Consider the following 25,893-nt stretch of genomic DNA (forward strand, 5'->3'; position numbering starts at 1 on the left):
AAGTGTGCATTTTGTAAAATGACATGAGCGAAGAATGCCAGGAGGGTCTACCTGGGTACGGAACTGAAAATGTGAAGAGGAGATATGTGTCCGTATCTCACTACAATTAAGTCTAACTTTTTATTAGGAAGTATGTTAATGACCAAGACCAGTTCCGAGCTGGGGGGGTGAGACAAGTAGGAAGTGGCCAGGGGGCCCCCCACTTCTCTTCAGCCCACCACCACATGCAGTATTAACACACTAGGAATCCATGTTCCTGCCAAAAATGGTGGTTCCCCCACCGCTAATCTCATGACCCTTTCTTACATGCCCAGGGTAATGCCGACTGTGGGGTCAAGAAGCAATTTTCCTCCAGGCCAGATTGGCCAGGGATCCTTAAGGGTACATCCTGGGCATGGAGTAGGGGTCACTGGGGGAGTGGGAGGGGGAGGTAGTTATGGATGTCCTGCATTGTGCAGGGGGTTGGACTAGATTTCCTTGGAGGTCCCTTCCAACTCTATGATTCCAAGCCCCTCTCCCCCCCTGTGCAATATGCATACCAAATATCCATCTTTTAATTGTTCTGTACAATGTGAGAATGGATCACTGGTGCGGAAGAGATATGTAAGGAATGATATTTCTTGTCATGAAGAAATTCTGATCCCAAGAGAAGAGTGAATGACAGTGATTCATCTGTAATGGATTTGGGCCTTATTTACCCCTTTGGGGCTGGGCTAAAAAATTTAAAATTGTGTTTCTTCTCTTTTCCTTGCCTGTAGGGAGAATCTGGAAGGCCTGGAAGACCCGGTGAACGTGGATTGCCTGGACCTCCTGTGAGGAACTATTTTATTTATTTATTTTATTTATTTATTTGGTTGGTTGGTTGGTTGGTTAGTTAGTTAGTTAGTTAAACATTTTGTCTCAGTTTTCTCCCATGCTGGGCATCAAAGTAGGGTTGCCAAGCTCCAGGTGGTGGCTGGAGATCTCCCACTATTACAGCTGATCTCTGGACAAAAGAGATCAGTTGCCCTGGAGAAAATAGCATCTCCAGTTACAGGGACTAGGCAAGTAGGTGATGCAAAAGACCTCTGCCTGAGACCTTGGAGAGCCACTGCCGGTTTGAGTAGACAATATTGACTTTGATGGACCAAGGGTCTGATTCAGTATAAGGCAGCTTCATGTGTTCAGGTGATATACTGCACCAGTGGTGGTTTTGTTGACCTAGCTCAGGCCCACAAAACATTTATTTATTTGTTTGTTTGTTTGTTTGTTATTTCTAGCCTGCCTGCCTTGGCCGAAGCCAGGCTCAGGGCTGGTAACAACAATAAAATCAACATATCTTCCATATTGAGACAGACAGACAGACAGATAGACAGATAGATATAGATGTATATATAGATAGAGAGATAGATAGAGAGATATAGATGTATATATAGATAGAGAGATAGAGAGATGGAGATAGATATGGAGAGAGAGAGAGAGAGAGAGAGAGAGAGAGAGAGAGAGAGAGAGAGAGAGAGAGAGAGAGAGAGAGAGAGAGAGAGAGAGAGAGAGAGAGAGAGAGAGAGAGAGAGAGAGAGAGAGATTAACAAACCATTTGAAACAATAAAACACACCATACAACAATCCTCCACAACTATTAAAACTATAGATAGCGCTCAATTTCATACAGCACTAGTTGAGGCACGGAAAGCATGCAGGACCCCCTCAGGTCCATGAAGATGCATTAATCATGAATGAAAAAGGAGAGGGCAGGAGGGAGTCCCTTGCTGGTTTCTAAGGTGCTACTGGACTTGAATCTAGCTGTTTGGTTTAACGTACAGGTTCCTAACTCTTTTGCTGTGTGTGTTTTTTCCTGCTGCTGCATCTCATGTTTTCTTTAGGGCCACAAAGGTCCCTCTGGTATGCCTGGAGTCCCCGGAATGAAAGGCCACAGAGTGAGTAAAATATGAACTGGATTTTTTAAAATGTCGGTTAGTTTTAATTCCACAAGGGCTTAGTGGATGTATCCACAGGCAGTAGCAGGGCCAACGCGTGGTCAGGCACCGTGGGGAGGAGTGCACTTCCCTAGGTCCCAAACCCATTATCATGATGTGACCTATTTATGTTATGTCAAACAATCGTAATTTTTTTTACCATGAATCATGAACTAAAATTAGACAGATGAGGTGAAATTATGCATATTGTGGAGGAGGACTATGTTACAAGTTTGTACCAGTCCTGGAGAAATTATACTTGATCTCTGTTTCCAATTACTGATATGAAGCAGAATCTTTCTTTAGCCAATGGACTTTTTTGTTTTTTAATCAGATGCTTTCTGACTCAAGTCATGTAGCCCCTGAAACCCCAAAGATTTTGTCCCCGATCCAATTCAAGTTAATCACAATGAAGTCTCATGGATTATCTGAGGGATGAGTCAGTCACACATAACAAGTTGGTTTTGGATGAGGGTTATGTCAGTAAGCGTTCACGGGGTATAGGTAAAGAGTTGTGGAGATACAGTAAAATAAATGTTCTCTTTTGTTTTCAGTTTGTATTTCTTTGCATGCTATTTCAGTTCAATACAGTCTTTTTTTTCTTCAGATTGATCTTTGAGACTTTGCAAGCCAATTTCCTAGCTTTTTTTGGAAAAATTATGTTACCTTCCAGTTCAGTTAATAACAAGATGTCTTTCAGCTACAGATACAGTTGTAAGAATAAAAATTAACAACTATTTCCAAACTTTCAATGGGAATATATAATATATTCTCATTGAATATATTCTGACAAGATTGGGGTAGCTGGGGCCATGGATATATATAGAGAGAGACAGACAGACAGAGAGAGAGAGAGAGAGAGAGAGAGAGAGAGAGAGAGAGAGAGAGAGAGAGAGAGAGAGAGAGTGGGAGACCACCAAGGGGGGCAAAAATACAAATTGATGCCCCCCCATATATTGTATACATATTTTTTCTTTATGTAATCTGCTGCTGCCGCCGCCCCACTCTACATCCTGCCCAGGGCAGGTGCCCCCCCTTGGGCCCTCTAGATCCGGCCCTGCCAGATCACTACACTAGAGGCGGGCAATGGCAAACCACCTTTTTTAGCCTCTTGCCTTGAAAACCCTATGGGGGTACATTCAGGTGTACAGTACCTTTTAACAACTTTTTTTCTCTGTTCTTCTTTTATCCTTAAAGGGATTTGATGGAAGAGATGGTGCCAAAGGTGATGCTGGCGCTGCTGGTCTAAGGGTAAATTTTAATGGCTACTAGTAAAAATGGATACTAGTCATGATGTTTGTGGGCTTCCTAGAGGTACCTGGTTGGCCCCTGTGTGAACAGACTGCTGGACTTGATGGGCCTTGGTCTGATCCAGCAGGGCTTTTCTTATGTTCTTACGTTCTAATGTGACTATGGCAAGAATTCCACACGAAGTCTCCACCAGCAGCAGGGATTCCCAAAATGGCAACCCAAAGCCTGCTTCTTAGGGGATAGGGGACTTCCAGAAACAGCACAAAGGAGGTTCCCCCTATGGTGCAGGGAGAATCAGCAAAAATGGCCCCTTTAGTGGAAATCTTCCCGTGGATCCAACCCTATGTGTATAGTAAGCCCTTCTGCTGCTTCTAAGAGATTCATTTCCACCAGTGTGGTTTTAGATGCATGCTGTACTGTCAGTTGAAATTGTAGTAAATAAATAACTGGGTGTTAAATCTCTCCCCGCCCCCGCTTATTTCTAATCCTTCATTATCATCTGATCTCCCCCAATAAACGATATATGTAGAATGAGGAAATATTTGCTATCTTACACTAAGCCCCAATCCACCAAAATCTGTGGGTGCAATAGGGTTGGAAGGACCCTAAGGATCTCCCCACACATCACAAGTGAACAAATCTGTCAATCTGTTTTAGATTGCCTAATCGCCTGTGGTGAGGGTGGAAGCGGACCACCATGCTTCCATACACCACCCTAGTCTCTTTGGAGATGGATGTACATCCATCCCAGCATGTACCACTGCATTAATCTATTTATGTCATTTCTACCCAATGGGGCCCAAAGGGGTTTACATTGTTTAGCTCTCCTCTATTTTATCCCCATAACAACCCTGTGAGGTAAGTTAGTCTGAGCGTGTGTGCAGAAAAGAGCAACCAAAATGATTAGGGGACTGGAGCAACTGCCCTATGAGGAGCGGTTAAAACACTTAGGGCTGTTTAGCCTGGAAAGAAGGCGGTTAAGGGGAGACGTGACCGAGGTCTATAAAATTATGCATGGTATGGAGAGAGTCATGCTAGGAAAAGCTGAGGGCAGCAGGAAAAGAGGAAGACCCAACAAGAGATGGACTGACTCAATAAAGGAAGCCACAGCCCTCAACTTGCAAGATCTGAGCAAGGCTGTCAAAGATAGGACATTTTGGAGGACATTGATTCATAGGGTCACCATGAGTCGGAAGCGACTTGATGGCACTTAACACACACACACATGGAGAGAGTGGACAGGAAGAAGCTTTTCTCTCTCTCTCATAATACCAGAATGCTGGGTCATCTGCTGAAGCTGGAGGTGAGAGATTCAAAACAGATAAAAGGAAGTATTGCCTTACAAAATGCATGGTTTAATTGTGGAACTCCCTTTCCCAGGATGTGATGATGGCCACCAACTTGGAAGGCTTTAAGAGGGGAGTGGACATGTTCATCGAGATTAAGGCTATCCATGGCTATTAGTAAAAATGAATACTAGTCATGATGCATACCTATTTTCTCCAGGATCAGAAGAGCATGTCTATTTCATTAGGTGCCATGTAACTCAGGCAGGATAATGCTGCTGCAGTCATCTTGTTTGGGGGCTTCCTGGAGGCACCTGGTTGGCCACTGTGTGAACAGACTGCTAAACTTGATGGGCCTTGGTCTGATCCAGCATGGCTTTTCTTATGTTCTTATGACATAAGAAGTGTCACCTAGCAAACCTCCATGGCAAAGAGAGAATTCAGACCTGGGATTCAGGCCTTAGTCTTACACTCTAACTACTTCACCTCACTGGCTTTGTTTGAGTAGCCCTGGATGCCACATGAAGGGAACCATTTTTTTATTATATTTTTTGCATGTATGGTGCTGGATCCCCAAAGGTTGTTTCCACACACTTATCATTCCTTCAGGATCAGGACAAGTCATGGGGTTCAGGAAAATGACTTGAAGCTTGCAGGGGAGAATTGTGAAAGAAGGCATACTGTATATTTATCATGTATTCTCTTTATCAAATAGGGTGAGAATGGACTTCCCGGAGAAAACGGATCTCCTGGACCAATGGTAATTATTATTTTCAGTACAATTTATTAAGAATTTTCTACAGTAGAGACTTAGGGAGCAGCCAGATCTGTCACCCATTGTAGTGTTTTATAACGTCTGCGAATTGAAATGGGTCTGTTACACTTACTGAGGTTCTCTGGTGGTGGAGAGCTGAACCTTGCATTTCCACTCATCTTAGAGGACATGCAATTACCCAGAATTGTGGGTAAATGGACATGCTGCTGACTCATAGGTAGCTAGCTGAACATCTTATTGATTAATTTACTGATTAATTGATTTAAGAGTTGTTCAACAGTGGAATCAGCTACCTAGGGAGGTGGTGAACTCCCCCTCACTGGCAGTCTTTAAGCAGAGGCTGGACAAACACTTGTCAGGGATGCTCTAGGCTGATCCTGTACTGAGCAGGGGATTGGACTAGGTCAACGCTTCTTACACTGTGGGTTGCGACCCCATATGGGGTCACGTTAACTGAATGTTGGGGTCGCGAAAAAATACCAAAGATTTGTTCTAAAATAAATTTATTTGTGATTTATTATCAGTAAATGTTTGATTTGTATACCTATTTTATATACCTATACACCTGGGGTCACATAAAAATTTCTCAGGCGAAAAGGGGTCGCGAGTGGAAAAAGTTTAAGAAGCTCTGGACTAGGTGGCCTGTATGGCCCCTTCCAACTCTATGATTCTAGAACCTGCAGTATTTCCAGGGCTGTGGATGCTTCTAAAATTTTTTAGAATGATTTACTATATTTCCCATTCATTCTGAGGCATTAATCGGATTGTCATATTTTTAGGGCCCAAGAGGTCAACCAGGTGAAAGAGGAAGACCAGGAGGACCAGGACCTGCTGTAAGTAACTTGACTAAAATATCGTGCAAATTATTTTTTTCAGTGACAGCTGTAGCATCCTGCTAGCCTTTGAGCAAGGCCTCTTTGGTGGAATCCTAGACTCCTGCAAGAGATGGGGTTTGCAAGTACCTGTTTCCCTCTGATCTTCTTGGATGCTCTGAACAAATAGTGTTCTCATTGGGAAAATAGTGGACTGTTTACTAGACTTGGGGTCTCAGCAAATGTGTGACCTTGGTGTCCTCTAGAGTCAGTCCCTGTTATTTTGTGCAACCCCTCTCTAGGGCAATGGGTAGAAACCTTCCATAGTAATGTTGTCCCATTCCCAGGTCCTGTACATTATTTCCCCTGATATGACCCTGAGAGCCAGCATGGTGTAGTGGTTAAGAGTGGTGGATTCTGATCTGGAAAACCAGGTTCAATTCACCGCTCCTCCACATGAAGCCTGCTGGGTGACCTTGGGCCGGTCACAGTTCTCTCCGAACTCTCTCAGCCCACATGGAGGCAGGCAATGGCAAACCACCTCCAAATTCTCTTGCCTTACGGGGTTACCGTAAGACAGCTGTGACTTGTTGGCACTTTCTAACACCAGTATGGCCCTACTTTTTAAGATAAAAGTCAGCTTTGACTTATTCTTTCTTAACTGTGACCCACATTGCTTGTTGGTTACTCAACAGGAATACTTAAATAGACATTTAGAAGAATATTGTCTTATGTAGCGGATTGTGTCGATTGCATTCTTTGCTGAGAAACATTTAAATGGCCCGGTCCAGCCATTCACTGTCAGCATGAGAGCTCTGAGACAGTAATAGCATTCCAGTACGCGCACATCCTTCCCCATTGACTTCAAGGGGGGAGAAAATTCAGTGCGCAGAGAAAGATGCACATGTCCGCAGATAAGGCTTTGGATCACAACCAAAAAATTTTCAAAAAGAGTAATATTGTTTATTTTCTTTCAAAAGGGTGGTCGTGGCAATGATGGTTCTCCAGGAGGGGCTGGCCCAATTGTAAGTAGCATGCTGTTCCGCCATTACCCTTTTTTCAACGATTCTATATATCCAAACACCAGTTGATTTATAATGTTGGTTATATTTAGTCTGTACATGAACCAGCAACAGGAAAATACTAAGAAGTGTCATCATAGAAGTAGTTCAGTCTCCAGCTCTAGGGTGCAGTCCCTCAGTATATCAGTATACAGGAAGACCATCTAGGAACTCAATATGAACTACCCAAAATTCTTTGGAAGGGCACTAGTTAGGGTTTCCCCTGGGAACTGGCGGGAGCTTGCTGGGGCAGGGGCGATGCGATCCAGAAGTGACACGGATGCAATCTCCTCTGAAAACTCTATGGTTTCCATAGGGTTTGGGGGGAGTGTGCTAGAGCATCTGGATCACTTTCGGTTTTACCCAGAAGTGACGAACACTCCCCCCCTTCAGCTGGCCCTCTTCTGCCCGCTGGCCAGCTGAGGGTCAGTGGGCAGCCTGGTGGATTGGTGGGCATTTGGCAAGACTAGCAGTAGTATACAAGTATTTATGTGTATCCAACGTTAGGCTGGGGACCACGTATTTTGGAGTCCTATTTTACAACTTAGCTTTTATTTCCATTGACTATCAAACACAGTTTGCGTAAAAACATGATGTAACACAATCTTTTAAAAATTTATAACTCTGAATGATACTATGTTTTCTTCTAATAACATTTTGTTTCCTTTTTTTCTTAAGGGTCCACCTGGCCCACCTGGACCTACAGGATTTCCAGGGTCTCCAGGTTTTAAGGTACAGTTATGCAGTTACATTGACATGTATCCAACATTAGGCTTGAGGAACTTCCTCCAGTCTAAAGAGTTTTCCACCGACTTACATGGCTCATCTGTTGAAGGAAGAGCCATTTACGTTCTACAAAGGGTACTTAGGCTAGAGAAAGGCTTCACAATTTGCTCAGCGGAGTGGCAGGATACAGGCCAATATGTGTATTTGAGTTTTACTGAAAAGTATGGCTCTTTCATATCTGTAATGGCTGTTTCATATCTGTAATCTATTCAAAGCTTTCCCACCGCCCACTATGATTATTTCATAACTTTATCATCATTTATAATGCTTCCGATGTCAGAGAGCTAGGAAAGGATAGTGTTTAAACAACTGCTAATAAATAATAGGCTGAGCTATGAATCTTATTACCCTATCTTGGTCTGAATCTTGCCTCTGACATGCACAGTGCAATCTTCAGCCGAGTTATACCGTAAGCCAATTAATTTCCACTGACAGGCAACCCATTCCTGATGGGGATGTAGATAGTCGATGGCCAGGGATGGCACAGCCATGCTGCCTCCTGAGAAGCTTCCCGGCCAGAAAAAAAGAATTTAAAATGCCTTTGCACAAAACCCCTGTGAAACTTTCCCATTGAGTTTCATGGGGCTATGCCAACTATTTTGTTGGCATAGCAACTATTTTGTTGGCATAGCCCACACTGTCACATAGAGGGGCATTCCTGGGCCGAAAGGAGTTTGGGAGCTGACGAATGTCTACTCCGCCCCTGGGAATGCCCCGAGAATGCCCCCGACATTGGTGTGGGCACTTGCTTCTGGGATATTGCTGCCCACGTGGAAGCGCCAGCAGCCAAGGCTCATGCTGCTGCGTCACCCCCCGGCCCCTGGGTAAGTGCTCCCCATGCTGGCGTCCGTGCCACTTATCACAGTGCAAAGTGGAATGGACACAGGCACAGAGGATTACGCCAGCTCCTATGGCGCTTCACCTCCCCCTTCAGGATTGCATAGTTAGAAGGGTGTAACTGTGCTTAGGATTGCACTGCCCATGGCTTTACAGACTCGTAGGAGCAGGACTTGTTTGCATCATCAATGTAGGGAAAATACTGACCCCGTTGTACTGTATTGATTACGACTAGCTTATTTATGGAAATACTGTGTGTGGACATTCAGAAGTGCAGTAGGAAAGATAACTGTTATTCTGCTTTTTCGTAGATTTCACTGACATGGGCTATATTCAAAAACTCTGTAGCAAAGGCTAATGTGTTGCATGGAAAAGACTATACCAATTTTACTCATGCACAAAGTGAAAATTCCCAATTGGGTATTTTTGCATGAGCGCATTAGTCTTACTAAAATTAGTAGCAGATGTAATTGTACTGATATTCTTTAATTTATGTTCATGAACCTGGTAGGATAAATCCTAAGATGTTTTCAGGTATAACTTCACTTGTGACTTGTCTGCTTGCATTCATAACATTAGGATGGGGTATGCTATATCCATAGCACCTTGGTAGACACAATAACAGATTTTTTCATAATAAGGGCTGACTATTCATGGAACAAAAATGTTTCAGTTCTTATTCTTTTGGTCTTACCATTGAATATTGACTTTATTTCCTCACCAGACATCCCAACTGGCTCTATCTAGCTGCTCTTATAATAAAAAAATAACTGTCATGTATTATGTCTACCCTGTTTGATATTGAGCTAGTAGCTTATTTTCTTCTTCTCCCATGGGCCGACCATCAAGTTCCTTCCTCCCTACGGTTCCTTCCCGAATGAAATAATTGGCAACTGAGCTTGGACTGATCACATCCTCTCTGCTTTGCAGGGTGAAGTTGGCCCTGGGGGTCCCCCTGGATCTTCTGGCTCACCAGGACCAAGAGGAGAACCTGGGCCTCAAGGCCAGGCCGGTGCTGCTGGTCCTCCAGTAAGCTACGCATGCCCTTTACGAAAATGGAAATACGTATAAACTACCCAAATACTTTTTGTTGAGATGGTAAACTTATAAAGCAGAGGTCCCCAACCTTGTTGAGCCTGCAGGTACATTTGGTATTCTGGCAGGGCATGGTGGGCGCAGCAACAAAATGGCTGCCACAAAATGGCTGCCTCGGGAGGCAGAGCTGGCCATGAAATGATTGCCACAGCTTACCTTCAGTAACACTGTGGAGGTCCTTGTGCTGTGATGGCAGCTGCTGCCAAAGCAACATTTGAAAGAAATTGGCCCAGCCAATCAAATCTTCCACAGTCAATCAGAATCCTCGCTGGGCAAGGGCCCCGCCTACTTGGCCCCGCCTACTTCTTAAAAACACTTGGCAGGCATCAGGAAAGGTGTTGGCAAGTGCCATGGAACCCACGGGCACCGTGGGGAGCCCTGGTATAAAGGCACTAACAGTGAGCTTAGGCTGGAGTAACTGTAGATAGGATTGTACTGTAAATCTAGAACATCTGTTTCTAGAAATGTAAACAGTGTTATTTATCCCCTGTAGGGTCCTGGAGGACGCGACGGAAGCCCTGGTGCCAAAGGTCTCCCCGTAAGTGTCCCTTGGCGGTCCCTCCTTTGCCCCAGCATTGCATAAACCCCAAGGCAGCCTTGCCGAGCATCTGTCAGCCCCAGTCATTACAGTGCCTTTTATTTCAACACAGGGTCCTTCTGGTATTCCTGGATCTCCAGGATTGCTTGGAGCTCGTGGCCCCCCCGGGCCCGCTGGTACTAACGGAATCCCCGGACAAAGAGGCCCATCTGTAAGTTTGTATTAAAAAGAAAATCTCTGGCATTGTTGCAGTGTGTGTGTGTGTTTTTAAGCTATGGGAGGGGGCATTAGCAGCAAAATGTGCTTTGGAAAAAATGAATAGATGGCCTTCAAAATTCCATTTCCCCTTGAAATTAAAAACAAAACAAAAACATCTTTCTTTCCCCTGAGACATAGTTCTTATCAGAAAGACACCACAATCCCAAAAATGTGAATGGTATGAAAAAAGTAGTAAGCATGAGGACATGGCTAGGCTAGCAACAACGAGCATAAATTATGCACAATACAAACGGGGTCCTGTGTGCATAATGTGGACATGTTTTAGGACTCAGACTTTTCCTTGGCCCAGAAATTCAATGGCTTGGATCTCTTTGGTTCTTGCTCACATGGACATCCCTTGATTTCTCTTTTCTTGCTTACCCAAGACATAGCCTGTGCCTTGAAAACTTTGAACTGTACTGAACTGACCACTGAAAACATTGTATTTGAGATTACTGTGAGACAACCTATAGGATTTTCTCTTTGATGGTTCGTGCTCACTTGCCAAGTCCTTCTTTCCACTGCGGTCAAGGGATGAACCTGTGTTTGTGAACCAACCATTAATCCTAAAACATCCTAAAGGCAAAGTTCTCCCAGAGGAGAAGACTGAGAGGTGATATGATAATGATCTTTAAGTACTTGATGGGCTATAGAGGATGGTGCCCAGTTGTATAGAGGATGGTGCCCAGTTGTTTTCTGTTACCCCAGAAGGTCAGACCAGAACCAACGGGATGAAATTAAATCAAAAGAGTTTCCGTCTAGACATTAGGAAGAATTTTCTAACAGTTTGAGTGGTTCCTCAGTGGAACAGACTTCCTTGGGAGGTGGTAAGCTCTCCTTCCCTGGAGGTTTTTAAGAAGAGGCTAGATGGCCATCTGTCAGCAATGCTGATTCTATGACCTTAGACAGATCATGAGAGGGAGGGCATCTTGGGCATCTTCTGGGTATGGAGTAGGGGTCACTAGGAGTTTGGGGGGGGGAGCTAGTTGTGAATTTCCTACATTGTGCAGGGGGTTGGACTAGATGACCCTGGTGGTACCTCCTAACCCTATGATTCTATGATTGTAATCAAATGAAAGCATGATGGGAAACAGAGGAAGGGCTGTGGTTTATATTGCTGAGCTATTCCTATTGAATGGGCCTGCTAGGACAAGTGTAACAGTGCTGTCTTCGTCTTCAGGGCGAACCTGGTAAGAATGGCGGCAAAGGAGATCCAGGGGCAAGAGGCGAGCGGGTAAGTATTTGCCCACCCAGCCCTGGTAAGTTTTAATCTGCAATTTGCACTTGAATAATATTTTATTATATTTTGTTATCAGGGTGAAAATGGTACACCCGGTACAGCTGGCCCCCCAGGGGAAGAAGGCAAGGCGGGAGCCCCTGGTCAACCTGGTACGAACGGATTGCCTGGAAATCCAGGAGAGAGGGCAAGTCGTCATTAATTATTTTATTTATACCCCACCCTTTCCTGGATCAAAGCAGCTTACAACCATAAATATACAAATATAGAATTAAAACATATATTTTAAAACCATAATTCCACAAGACTTTAGATTACAGTCATTACTGCTGCCCAGATCAAACAACACTGTAGAGCCTTATCATGCCTTCAAAGAAGAAGAAGAGGAGGAGGGGTTGGTTTTTATACCCTGATCTTTTCTACCTTTAAGGCAGGAGTGTCAAACTCATTTGTTACGAGGGCTGGATGGGATGTAAATGTCAATTGGTTAGGGTGGGCCATGTGTACCATAAAGTTTAATTCCATGTACCAGAGATACAAACCTTATAGAAGACATGAGAAAAGCCAGTTAATGATATTATATTTTACTTTATTTTTTACTTACAATACATCCCAGATTGGGACAGAGGGGTGGCTGCCTCGGCTGGCTGGTGGGCCAGATAAGAGCTCTCAGGGGGTCAAATCTGGTCCCAGGCCTGATGTTTGACACCCCTACTTTAAGGAGTCTCAGATTGGTTTACAATCTCCTTCCCTTCCTCTCCCCACAACAAATATCTTGTGAGGTAGGTGGAGCTGAGAGAGTTCAGAGAGAACCGCGACTAGCCCAAGGTCACCCAGCAGGTTTCATGTGGAGAAGTGGGAAAACCAACCCAGTTCTCCAGATTAGAGTCCACTGCTCATGTGGAAGAGTGGGGAATCGAACCCGGTTCTCCAGATTAGAGTCCTCCACTCTTAACCACTACACCACACTGGCTCTGTGCAGAATTGCTCCAGAATAAGCCCATTGGTTTTATCAGTCTTCAAACGGAGTAACTCCGCATAGGATTGCAGTGCAAACCCCATTGAAAGCCATCAGCCTGCAGTTGGTTGAAGTTAACGTGTCCTGTTAGTTTTAACGGGATTGAATCATGACCAGTGTTAGATGTATCAGTCAGCGGGGCTCTTCAAAAGACTGTGGATTCAGGAGAATGGAATCTGCTAAGACGTTTCCTCATAGGGGAATGTTCATACAAGAAGCAGAGCGAAAAAAATGAAACGGTCCCTTAATTGGTTCTTGTAGGTTATCCGGGCTGTGTGACCGTGGTCTTGGAATTTTCTTTCCTGACGTTTCGCCAGCAACTGTGGCAGGCATCTTCAGAGTAGTAACACTGAAGGACAGTGTCTCTCAGTGTCAAGTGTGTAGGAAGAGTAATATATAGTCAGAAAGGGGTTGGGTTTGAGCTGAGTACTGTCCTGCAAAAGTAATGTGCTAATCATTTTCCTGTAAGTATCCAGATAATGTGCTGATGAGGGTATGGTATGTTAATATGGAACCATTGTATCCTGAAGTGATCTGTTAATGTGTGTAATCCAAAACTAATCTGCATGGCCAAAGGCAACAGTCAACAATAGCCATGCAGATTAGCTTTGGATTACACACATTAACAGATCACTTCAGGATACAATGGTTCCATATTAACATACCATACCCTCATCAGCACATTATCTTGATACTTACAGGACAATGATTAGCACATTACTTTTGCAGGACAGTACTCAGCTCAAACCCAACCCCTTTGACTATATATTACTCTTCCTACACACTTGACACTGAGAGACACTGTCCTTCAGTGTTACTACTCTGAAGATGCCTGCCACAGTTGCTGGCGAAACGTCAGGAAAGAAAATTCCAAGACCACGGTCACACAGCCCGGATAACCTACAAGAACCAATGAACTCTGACCGTGAAAGCCTTCGACAAGGTCCCTTAATTCTTCAGTCTTGCACTTTAGTCCTGGATTATATCATCATTGGCTCAGTGGCAGAGCATCTGCTTGGCATGCAGAAGGTCCCAGGTTCAATCCCCAGCATCTCCAGTTAAAGGGACTAGGCAAGTAGGTGATGTGGAAGACCTCTGCCTGAGCCCCTGGAGAGCCTTGGAGAGAGGCTGTGGCTCAGTGGTAGAGCCTCTGCTTGGCACGCAGAAGTTCCCAGGTTCAATCCCCGGTATCACCAGTTAAAAGGACTAGGCAAGTAGGTGATGTGAAAAACCTCTGCCTGAAACCCTGGAGAGACGCTGCCGGTCTGAATAGACAATACTGACTTTGATGGACCAAGGGTCTGATTCAGTATAAGGCAGCTTCAGGTCTTCACCTTTCTCCATAGTGGCGACCCAAAGCAGCTTATTCACGATCTGTACAATACACAGTTTGGGGTCTTTTTAAATATGAGAGATTGTCACCTGTAATTCATCTTTGAATTTCACCATAGCTATATCCATTATTAGCACAGAAACACCATGATTCAAAGGTTCAAAATACATGTTCACCTTTCTGCTTAGCTGGAACGTGGCATATTTCTTAGTACTTGGGCAGATGTTTTGGAAGCCATTCCAGACCTGTTCTTTGCTCTTTTTCATCCACAATATTGAACGTCCTGCTTTTGTGTGTGTTTTTTTCAGGGTGCTCCAGGTTTCAGTGGACCTGCAGGTAGAAATGGGGCGCCAGGTGAAAAGGTACGCCCCTCCCCTCTTGATAGAAAGTCCCTTTTCGATAATGTTTATTACTGTTGGTTCAGATTGTAAAATGAATTGTTTGGCCATGTTTCACTAATAGCCTAGTTTCCATGTCATTTAAGGGTCCTGCTGGTGAACGAGGTGGCCCCGGCAGCTCAGGACCAAGAGGAGGTCCTGGTGAACCTGGGCGTGATGGATCTCCAGGGCTTCCTGGGATGAGAGTAAGTAAGTGGGAGAGGGGCTGCAGCTCAGTGGAAGAGCCTCTGCTTTGCATGCAGAAGGTCCCAGGTTCAATCCCTGGCATCTCCAGTTGAAAGAATCAGGTAGCAGGTGATGTGAAAGACCTCTACCTGAGACCCTGGAGAGCAGCTGCCAGTAGACAAGACTGACCTTGATAGACCAAGGGCGAGGCTCACTATTTTGGGAGGATCAGTGGCTCAGTGTTAGAGCATCTGCTTGGCAGGCAGAAGGTCCCAGGTTCAATCCCTGGAAACTCCAGTTAAAAGGACCAGGTAGTAGGTGATATGAAAGACCTCCACCTGAGACCCTGGAGAGCTGGCATTCTCTTTTCTCCTTTCCCCCTCCCTTTACATTGGTACCAGTCTGGGAAGACAATGCTAACCTTGATGGGCTGATTCAGTAGCTTTGAGCGCAATCCTAATGTGTCAGGGGGTACTTACCTAGGGCCCGGGGATGGTGCCACCTCACCACCTCCTGAGAAGCTTGCTGGGCAGTGCAGCAAGCCAAAAATGCTTCTTCCCAAGTAAACCCCATGGAAATCTCTGCACCGGGAAAATGCTGCCAGCAAGGCTGTGCCAGAGCCCAAGGCTTGCTCATCCACATGGCTCTCCAGAGCCAGCGTAAGTGCCCTATGCTGGTGTTGGAGCCACGCCAGCTCCAAATCCCTTCCCTCCCCCTCTCTTAGGATTTGGCTGCCCCAGTGTATGTGACATTTCATCTAGGCAGAAACGTTACCTGATCTTTGTTGAGGATGGCTGATCTGATGTAGGAACTAACCCGAGTCCAAATTCTAAGCTACAAGTTGACCAAAATGGGTTTCACTGTAATATTTGATTGTAGCAGCTACACATTATGTTCTCAGATACATTTGGGATGTTGTGAGCTCCTTTTTTAGAGGATTTCCTTCCAGTCTATGAAAATCCAAGAACTTCTGCTCTTGTTACACAGAAAATTTATTGTATGTGGCCATTGGCCATCATAAATAGCTACAACATAGTAATGCATCAATATAAATAAAGCAAAGCAGCCATTTAAATATTAAAACATATACCAAACTGTACTAACATATACTAATTTGTCATTTTAATGCTCTTGCTAGATTCTCAAGGATTATATATATTCTGGGATGTTTTGCATTCCGTTGCCCTAATTGTTCTATAATCTGCGTTAAAATTTTGACCACTCACCATTTAATATATGAACTGTAAGTTGCAATTTTAACGAAAATTACATTTTCATTCATTCTTTGAAATGTTTGAAAATCTTTTTTAAAAACTGCTAAAAGAAATGTTACTGTAACATTTTCTGGTGTGTTTGTTTATCTTGAATGAAGGAAGCCGCAATATCTGATATTTATAGTCTTGTCCTTCACTAACTATGGGATATCAAATTTCTGAGTCTTAAAAATAAATAGAAACCAAAAAGGTCATTATACGAAAGATCTTATCTAAGTTTTGGCACAACAAAAGCTAGATGAAGAGTCTGACAACTGATGAGAAGGAGAACTAGAATCAATATAAATAATATCATGACTCAGCTGAATGATTGATGTCGGATGTATTTCTTCAAAAACATATTTATTCATCCAAATACAAATTTTCAAACATTGCTGTACAGTGTTGCTGTGAACTACCGGTCTATCAATACCAGTTCCATGTCCCAAAATTTAATCCCAAACTCCACAGCCATTTGAAAAGGCAGGTGCTTGCTAAGATGATCTCATAGGAAATAGAATCGAACACTTTCTGGCAAGATGTGCTGCTTATTGTTCTTTTCTTATGCAGGGCTTAACCGGAAGTCCAGGAAGCCCAGGATCAGACGGAAAGCCAGGCCCTGCTGTATGTAAATAGTTTAACAATGCCTGCTTTGTCAGCATATTTAACCTTAATGTCTGTTGTAGGGTTGCCAGGTCCCTTTTCGTCATCGGTGGGAGGTTTTTGGGGCGGAGCATGAGGAGGATGGGGTTTGGGGAAGGGAGGGGCTTCAATGCCATAGAGTCCAATTTCCAAAGTGGCCATTTTCTCCAGGTGAAGTGATCTCTATCGGCTGGAGATCAGTTGTAATAGCAGATCTTCTGCTATTGCCTGGAGGTTGGCAACCCTAGTCAGTTGGTATAAAAGTAGTAGCACATACCAATTCACCGGATACATTGGCTTAAAGTTGCACCGCAAAGCTTTCTGTGTTTGGTTTAGTTAATACCTCTGCCAAACCTATTTACATAATAGTAATGCAAACACCAAATATTATTAGAGAGATATTAATTTGCAGCAGGGGTTCCCATAGGGTTGCCAGGTCCCTCTTCTCCACCAGTGGGAGGTTTTTGGGGCGGAGCCTGAGGAGAGTGGGGTTTCAGTGCCATAGAGTCCAATTGCCAAAGCAGACATTTTCTCCAGGTGAACTGATCTCTGTCACCTGGAGATAAATTGTAGTAGCAGGAGATCTACAGATAGTACCTGGAGGTTGGCAACCCTAGGTCCCCAGCATTGTGCCCATTGGCACCAAGGTTCCCGCCAACATTTTTTAATGGCACCCGCCAAGTGTATTTATAAAGGGGGTGGGGCAATGTGGTGCTCTTGCCCAACAGGGCTTCTGATTGGCCACTGGAGATATGAATGGCTGTGCAGATGAAAATAATGTTTCAGTTGGAGCAGCCACCACAGTGTTGGTTTTATTCTTTCTTGTGCTCTTTCCCTGTGTATTTTTTAAATTATCCCTCTAACACCCTGCAGTTGGGCTTGCTATGTATGTGTAGCTCCACCTTCTGCAGCAGCCATTTTGTGGTTGGCTCCACCTCCTGCTACAGCCATTTTGTATTTGCCACCCGCCACCCTGTGCCAGAATTCCAAAAGTGCCCACAAGTTCAAAAAGGATGGGGATCTCTGATTTACAGCATTGTGATTGAATATATATATATAACCTTCACCTGTTTAAAATGATGAAAATATATATATAACCTTCACCTGTTTAAAATGATGACAATATAGCATCACAATGTCATTGTCCATTATATAAAAGGGCTATATAAAAAAATAATTATCGGCATTTTTCGGGTTCGGGTTTATCAAAACATGGTGGTGGGGCCAAAGCAGCCTGAATAATGCTGGAAAAAAATCGGTATTCTTCAGGACCCTCTTATTTGGCTCCCTTTATTTCTGCCTTTTTTCATACCGGTAAAAAAAAACCTGAAAATACCGAAAAGGTGTTTTTCGGGGGGGGGGAGGGGCATTACTTTGGTAAATTGATATGCACAACCCTATTAATTAATCCACAATGTTAATATTGTTCCTGTGGCTTTGCATATTGTTCTCTCTGGGCATAGAATAGGGGTCACTGGGGCAGTTGGGAGGTAGCAGTTGTAAATTTCCTGCATTGTCCAGGGTGTTGGACTAGATGACCCTTGAGTTCCCTTCCAGTTCTGTGTTTCCATGGATTTGTGTGGGTTTTTTCCCCTCATGTGTCTCTATAGCTTTAACTTGCATTTGTTTGCATCAGGGTAATCCAGGAGAATCTGGTCGAAGTGGTCCTCCCGGCCCAGCAGGCCCACGTGGTCAACCAGGTGTGATGGGCTTTCCCGGTCCAAAGGGTAGTGAGGTTTGTATAGTGTACAAAACACATTCTTTACAGGACACACTTTTTGGCTTCTTTAATGTGTGTGTGTGGGGGGGAGCCATATTATGTTGAAAATTTTCAGCACTTCGTAGGCCAACTTTTTCAACATGCGCTAACATGTCCTTCTGTTAGTGGAAGGAAAGGTTGCCTGTGCAGATATTACCCACATGAATGGGGCTAATAACAGGCTATTTGACAGAGGCTTCAATATGGTGCCTGTGACCTACATCATGGGTTCATAAGATTCGGGATCAATCTGATTCGAATTCTGCCATGTCTTTTTCTTTTCTTTTTAGGGTTCACCGGGCAAAAACGGAGAAAGAGGTCCACCTGGAAATGCTGGTGGACAGGTCAGTAGAAACTATCAGTCTTCTCGTAATTTCACACCATTTCTCCTTCTGTTTTTTAAACCTCCCTAAGGATTATGCTGACCCATAACTAGTTGCTATTTTTATCATTTAACAGGGACCCCCTGGAAAGGATGGTGAAGGGGGAGCTCAAGGTCCTCCAGGACCTGCTGTAAGTCAACTGTATATATAGGCTACAATCTAACAACGCACATTGTATTACAGACACTTTTAAAAAAAAGTCTATGTGTTTATAAAACAGGGTTGAGCGAACACTTGCCCTCCGTAAACAGAGTAGCCTTCCCCCAGTAAAAGGAGTCTTGTTCTGATGGAAGAAACTTCCATTGCTGAAGCAAGATTTTTTCCTCCCGAGTAAGACTCCTTAGCAGAAGTGAGATGAATCCAACCCTGTATGTGCTAAACTAATAATGAATCTGACCAGGATGGCTAGCCCAATCTCATCAGATCTCAGAAGCGAAGCAGGGTCGGCCCTGGTTAGTACTTGGATGGGAAACCACCAAGGAAGTCCAGGGTCGCTGTGCAGAGGCTGGCAATGGCAAACACCTCTGTTCGTCTCTTGCCTTGAAAACCCTACTGGGTTGCCCTAAATCGGCTATATCTTGATGGTGCTTTCCACCAACAACAACTTTAAAAAAAAGTATGACAGAGCAAGTCATCATCAAAATACCTTCAATAACAGATGTGTTTTTAAGTCTATAATTTATTGCTTTCAAGAGAATGATAGGGCCTAAACTTTGGAAAGAGCGCAGAAATATGAATTATTTTCCATATTTTTAGGAAAATATTTTATTTTAGACACATGTATTTAGACACACCATTATCATCATTTTAACTTTTGCCCTCCATCTTTACATTGATTGATTTTTCTTTTGGGTTTTTTTTTTGGGGGGGGGTTCTCTAATGGGATTAGCAGGCTAGTACGACACATGATAATGTGTTGTTGTGGCAAAATATGATAATTCCTTTTCTCCTTCCAGGGTCCGGCTGGTGAAAGAGGGGAACCCGGATCAACAGGCCCACCTGGTTTCCAGGTATATTGTCTTTCCTCTTTTACTCCTTCTTGAATAATGCCTGGAATAAAGAGGGCCAACACATAAGTACATAAGAACATAAGAAAAGCCATGCTGGATCAGACCAAGGCCCATCAAGTCCAGCAGTCCAATCACATAGTGGCCAACCAGGGGCCTCTAGGAAGCCCACAAACAAGGCAACTGCAGCAGCATTGCACTGCCTGCGTTCCACAGTACTTCATGTAATAGGCATGCTCCTCTGATCCTGGAGATAATAGGTATGCATCATAACTAGTATCCATTTTTACTGGTAGCCATGGGTAGCCCTCTCCTCCATGAACATGTTCACTCCCCTCTTCAAGACTTCCAAGTTTGCAACCATCACTACATTCTGGGGCAGAGAGTTCCACAACCTAACTTTGCATTAAATTTAAAACAGGCATCGGAAGAATAAAGGGCCATGACTTTATTTATTACAGAAATAGCAGAGTAACTCTTCAGCTTTAATTCATTGTGGGTAACAAACTACCCAGAAACATTACAACATACAAATATTGATAAACACATTATCATTTTCAAGCATTTATCATATTGGTGAATTATAAGAGATGCGAGAGTGTAGCCCCTCCTGCCCTCCATTTTTCCAAGTGTGTAAAATGATTTGAATTTCCTTCAGAATTCATACGGGGTGTTGTTGTTTTTCTTGAGCAGGGCTCCTGCAATTAGCTACAGTGTCACTTTTTCCCAACAAAAATAAATCCTAAAAACCTGTGCGGAATAAATGTAACAAACCCGTTGTCCAAGAATTACCTGTGACACTGCATATTCACACCTTAATGTGGAAGGGCTCAGAGCTAGTTGTTTTGGATCCTGATTTTAATCCCTGGCATATAAAAGATCTCAGGTGGAAAATGCCTCCATGTGAACCAGACCGCTTGTCTTGTCTAAAAGCCCATGAGCTATAAAGACAAACCTGTTATTAAACGTTATGGAACAGAGACTCACCACAGTAAACCAGGGTTGTCAAACACAATTGTTACTAGGGTTTCCAGTTCCCTTACCTCCACCGGCGGGAGCTTTTCAGGGGCGTGGCTGGAGCATGCAATGCGCGTCCCCCTCATTGCGCCTATGTCGCTTCCAGGTTTACCCAAAAGCGACGCAGACGCTCTAGCAATCTCTGCCGAAACGCTATGGTTTCCATAGAGTTTTAGCAGAGGTTGCTAGAGCGTCCGCGTCGCTTCCGGGTAAACCCAGAAGGGATGTGGGTTTGGCATGCAGGCATGCGGGCACATATTGCCCGCTGACCCTCAGCTGGTCAACGGGCAGCAGGGTGGATTTTGCCCACCACCAACACCAGGACTTGGCGACCCTAATTGTTATGAGGGCCGGATATGACATAAATGTCACTTGGTTGGGCCGAGCCAGGCCTCGCCAGCCCAGTTTAAGTGGGGCTGCCTTGTCTGGCTTGTGGGCTGGATAAGAGCTCTCAAGGGGGCTGGATCCGCCTTGCGGGCCTTATCTTTGACACCCCTGCAGTAAACAGTAGTAGGCTGGCTGGAGTAATAGACTGGTTCCGTATAACACAGAAATCCCATCCTTCTTTGCTTTGAAACAGGAAGGAACCATGTATTAAGAAATTGTTTTACTTCCTCCAGGGACTGCCTGGTAGTTCAGGACCAGCTGGAGAGAATGGAAAACCTGGAGAAGCGGTAAGTTATATGTTCTTCTACTATTGCTGCACTTTCTTCTCTTTTCCCCCCCTAAAGAACTGAAATGGGGGGGAAATGGGTGTATCGGTATGTATATGCCCTAACCTGTATAACCCAGGCTAGTCCGATCTCATCAGGTCATGGACGCTAAGCAGGGTCAGCCCTGTTTAGTATTTGGATGAGAGATCACCAAGGAATACCACGGTGGCTACACAGAGGCAGGCAGTGGCAAACCACCACCGAATGTCTCTTGCCTTGATCTGGATGGCTCAAGTTCACCCAATCTCATCAGATCTTGGAAGCTAAGCAGGGTCGTCCCTGGTTAGTATTTCAATGGAAGACCACCAAGGAATACCACACAAAGGCAGACAATGGCAAACCACCTCTGTTTGTCTCTTCCCCTGAAAACCCTACAGGGTTGCCATAATTCAGCTGCGACTTGACAACAATTTTTTTTTTATAATGCTCAGTATGAATTCTCAGTGCACTTCAATCATTACCTTTGATTGGGACTCTTCAATCTCAGTGGTAATTCAGAAAAGTCTAAGTGGTATCCTGAACTAGTAAAATATGTTAAATCAACAAAGTTAGACCTAACATAGGTCTAGAAGACAAAGAAGATTCAAGGTTTGCTACCAAGATTCCTGACTAAATGTTGACACATACCTAATTTTCTCAGGATAGAACACTCCCCTGAAAAAGAACTCATGAAAATGTAGGCCTTTTATGCATTGCTGCTTCTCTCGCTGTCACCCCTTCAACGAATTCAGGGCTTTGTGTTGATTACGCATACTGTTTCCAACCGTCAAAGGTCACCTCGCTCTCCCCCTGTGTTTTCCCGTGTTTTGCCCCTGTTTTCAAATTCAAGATCCCCCCAAAAAATTCAACAGGTCCCCAAAAACATGAGGAACTGCAGGGGGAGAGCGCGGTGACCTCTGACAGTGGGAAACGGCATGCAAAATTAAAACCAAGACCCGAAGTCGTCGAAGAGGTGACGACGAGGGAAACAGCCATTCATAAAAGGCCATAGAGGGCTTTGGCTTTCACATACAGATAGTCTCACAGAACAATACTAAATAGGCCCTCTCAGAATCCTACTCAGGGCGTTACACCCCGGAAAGTATTCTTAGGATTACACTGTCATGGTCTTACACTATAGATATTTGTGCGTGAACTTGTAAAAAGGATTGGAAAAGCCTTGACTCTTGTTTCAGTGTCCATTTAGGGAACGAATTACTGCCTATTGGAAGTCTTCAAGTTTCCCAGAACTAGGAACATTCTTTATTCCCCATCTGTTGCATGAAATGTATATTTCATTTTTTGTTCTGTAAATCTCCTGCCTTTGTCTATTCATAACGTATCTACCTTCCTTTATCTAGATAGCTACACACTTCTAATTTTTTCTTCTATCCCAACTTTCTATCAATATTTCTTCTTCTTCTCTCTCCTTCTCAATTGTTACCCTTCCCTTTCTCTGTCCAAAAGCTATTCATGGCACCAGATGTGTGGTCCACATTAGGTAAGCTTCTTGATTGGATTGCTGTGCTCACCAGTGAAAGACTGGCACTGTGCCTCATCTGTATTCCTGCCTGATGTATCTGTCACTGAACAATACCTCCAGGAGAGTGAAGGCCACAAGTTGGGGAAATCTAATACCTGCATGCTCTTCCACATATATACATAACTAACATATCTGGGAGAACCTTCTCGTTTAGCCTAAACTGATCATGAGGCCTGAACTGACGCAATTAATGTGGGTTGCCAGCTCCAGGATGGGAAATACTGAGGAGTCTGAGGAGGGTGGGGTTTGGGGAAGGGAGATACTTCACTGGGGTATGATGCCATAGAGTCCACCTTTCAAAGCAGCCATTTTTTCCAAGTGAACTAATCTCTGTTGCCTGGAGATCAATTGTAATAGCGAGAGATCTCCAGCCACCACCTGGAGGTTGGCAACCCTACTGATGAGACATGTCATTCTTGAAATCATGAATCGAGGTCGAAATTGTTGAAATAGCATGCAAATGAAGAATACAATCAATCTTTAGCAATATTTAATAGGCCTGGGCATTTCTTGATTTACGACGAAAAAGGGACATCCCCGTATCATATTACTTTGCTAAATGTACGCATTGAATTTTATATTGAATAAATTACTTAAAAGAGGAAGTCTGGATGCCTGGAGAATGTCAGTGCAAATGTAACCCATGAAGCACACCAGCAACGTGTTTGTTTTTGGTTTGTTACAGGGTCCAAGAGGAGAAAACGGAGCCCCGGGACTCCCAGGGGGCAAGGTAGGTTTTGCATAGAAAACTGCCTGGTTCTAGATGTGAGAGAGGAAGGCAGATGAAGACATGACAGAAACCATCAAACTAAAAAGCTTCTCTTTGTATCAGGGTGAAAATGGCGTCCCAGGCGAACGTGGCGCACAAGGACCCCAGGGGCCTCCAGGAGGTCGAGGTGGAGCAGGGCCCCCAGGACCAGAAGGCACAAAGGTACTTAGAGGCATCAGCCTGTTCAGTTCATCCCTTAACATACGTTCCAGACATTCTCTCTCTCTTTTTAGCAATAATTGTTCTCATTCAAAATATCTTTCTAGGGTCCTGGTGGTCCTCCAGGACCTCCCGGGGGAACAGGACCACCTGGATTGCAAGGAATGCCTGGCGAGAGAGGAGGATCCGGAAGTCCTGGACCTAAGGGAGAAAAGGTATCTGCCTGACTACTTATGCCAGTAACAGGATTATGAATATTATTCTGAAAACGTGAAATTGTCTAATGATGTACGTACATGCCATCAAGACAAAGGTTCTCATTTATAATATTGTCGAAGGCTTTCACGGTCAGAGTTCATTGGTTCATTGGTTCTTGTATACCAAGACCACGGTTACACAGCCCGGATAACCTACAAGAACCAATGTTCTCATTTATGTATATGGAAGTAAGTAAACAGCCTCCAAGGATATTGGATGAGGCAAAAGGTGTCTCACCTGAGAATACACAAAGTAGGGGGCAGAATAAGCCCCTGTCTCAAGGGACAGACTGGCCCTTCAGGTTATTGTGAGAGTCCCGTGTGGGCCTCTACCTTCAAGCAAGCTGAGCCAAGAAGCCCCATAAGGTGCTGGCAGTGTCAGTGGGACCGTGAAGTTCACCTTGACCAGGGCTGTCCCAATTAGGATTCCACCTCTGGGTTGGGAAATTTCCGGAGATTTGGGGTTGGAGCGTGGGGAGGGTGGGATTTGGGGAGGGGCAGAACCTCAGTGGCGTATAATGCCACACAGCCTAGCCTCCAAAGCAGCCTTTTTCTCCAGGGGAACTGATCTCCATGTGCTGGAGATCAGTTATAATTCTGGGAGATCTCGAGGCCCCACCTGGAGGTTGGCAACTCTAGCCCCAGTCTACCCTCAGTACTGTTCATAAATGCACTGCTTTTTAAAAAAAAAACTCGTTTGGGCCAAAGTAAAACACTGCACTTGGATAGGATAACTTATCTCTTTCCCTGGCACAAGGTAGCCTGGCCTCAACTGACGCTGACCCTACACGAGGGCTTAGGGGGCCTAATACTATATGCCCTTGCAAATTTCCCTGTTTTAATGGAAAGAAAACCAACCCTTGTGGGCCATCCGAATGAGGCTAGCCTGCAGTTGCTGCTTCATTGAAATTAAGAAGTTGCAGCAACTTCCTCTTGGTTTTTGTGCTATGCTAACACCGCTGTCTTCTGTTCGACAGGGAGAACCTGGTTCCAGAGGTGGTGACGGCTTGCCTGGTAAAGATGGCGGAAGGGTGAGTAGACCTTGCCACGTCCATTGAATGTGTTCATAGCAGCACACCAGACCACTAGGCTACTGACCACCAAACATATTTTGGCAAGCAGTTGCTTTGCTCAGTATGCAGAGTTAGTCCAGTCTAAGCCCATTGAAATGAATGGGCTTAGACTGGAGTAACTCTCCTCAGGATTGCACTGGTGATCCCCCACCCCAAGAGAACAATGTGCCCAAGAGAACTATGTGCACAGTTAAATGCAATTACCATATAAACATATATATGCAGCTGATCAGGTAAATACATAGTGTGCTACTGTCTTAACTGGTATTTCTGTTGTGATTTTTTAAATGTATGTCCTCCCTCACAGTGTCGTTATCTGTTTCTCTCAGCCTTTTGGTTACCTGTTTGGTTACCTGTTCAGCTGGATTGAATTCTCTTTCCCCTTCTTTGTATGTTAGTGATTTCCACCTAGATCCATGTGACTAAGATGTTCTCTGAAGGTTGGCAGGTAAAGTCAACAAAAGAAAAGGGGGAACAAACTCAACCAAAAATCAACCATAAAGTCTGAGAGGTTGAGCTGAAGACAACGAAAGT

The 25,893-nt window shown here is 44.3% G+C and overlaps 1 protein-coding gene across 1 annotated transcript in view; it reads left to right on the top strand.

Annotated features, from left to right (window-relative positions):
* COL3A1 (collagen type III alpha 1 chain) overlaps positions 1 to 25,893 on the top strand; it is a 103,736-nt gene that overhangs the window by 56,876 nt on the left and 20,967 nt on the right. The window contains exons 10-33 of the mRNA XM_056861226.1: positions 759 to 812; positions 1,863 to 1,916; positions 3,153 to 3,206; positions 5,208 to 5,252; positions 6,047 to 6,100; positions 7,060 to 7,104; positions 7,819 to 7,872; positions 9,694 to 9,792; positions 10,352 to 10,396; positions 10,509 to 10,607; positions 11,835 to 11,888; positions 11,971 to 12,078; positions 14,551 to 14,604; positions 14,727 to 14,825; positions 16,629 to 16,682; positions 18,337 to 18,435; positions 18,750 to 18,803; positions 18,919 to 18,972; positions 19,799 to 19,852; positions 21,487 to 21,540; positions 23,787 to 23,831; positions 23,934 to 24,032; positions 24,137 to 24,244; positions 25,264 to 25,317. Of these exons, the coding sequence (XP_056717204.1) occupies positions 759 to 812; positions 1,863 to 1,916; positions 3,153 to 3,206; positions 5,208 to 5,252; positions 6,047 to 6,100; positions 7,060 to 7,104; positions 7,819 to 7,872; positions 9,694 to 9,792; positions 10,352 to 10,396; positions 10,509 to 10,607; positions 11,835 to 11,888; positions 11,971 to 12,078; positions 14,551 to 14,604; positions 14,727 to 14,825; positions 16,629 to 16,682; positions 18,337 to 18,435; positions 18,750 to 18,803; positions 18,919 to 18,972; positions 19,799 to 19,852; positions 21,487 to 21,540; positions 23,787 to 23,831; positions 23,934 to 24,032; positions 24,137 to 24,244; positions 25,264 to 25,317 (1,593 nt within the window). The remainder of the gene's footprint in view (positions 1 to 758; positions 813 to 1,862; positions 1,917 to 3,152; positions 3,207 to 5,207; positions 5,253 to 6,046; positions 6,101 to 7,059; positions 7,105 to 7,818; positions 7,873 to 9,693; positions 9,793 to 10,351; positions 10,397 to 10,508; positions 10,608 to 11,834; positions 11,889 to 11,970; positions 12,079 to 14,550; positions 14,605 to 14,726; positions 14,826 to 16,628; positions 16,683 to 18,336; positions 18,436 to 18,749; positions 18,804 to 18,918; positions 18,973 to 19,798; positions 19,853 to 21,486; positions 21,541 to 23,786; positions 23,832 to 23,933; positions 24,033 to 24,136; positions 24,245 to 25,263; positions 25,318 to 25,893) is intronic.

The sequence above is a fragment of the Euleptes europaea genome, chromosome 15 (genome assembly GCF_029931775.1).
Source record: "Euleptes europaea isolate rEulEur1 chromosome 15, rEulEur1.hap1, whole genome shotgun sequence".
In the NCBI taxonomy this organism is placed as follows: Eukaryota; Metazoa; Chordata; class Lepidosauria; order Squamata; family Sphaerodactylidae; genus Euleptes; species Euleptes europaea.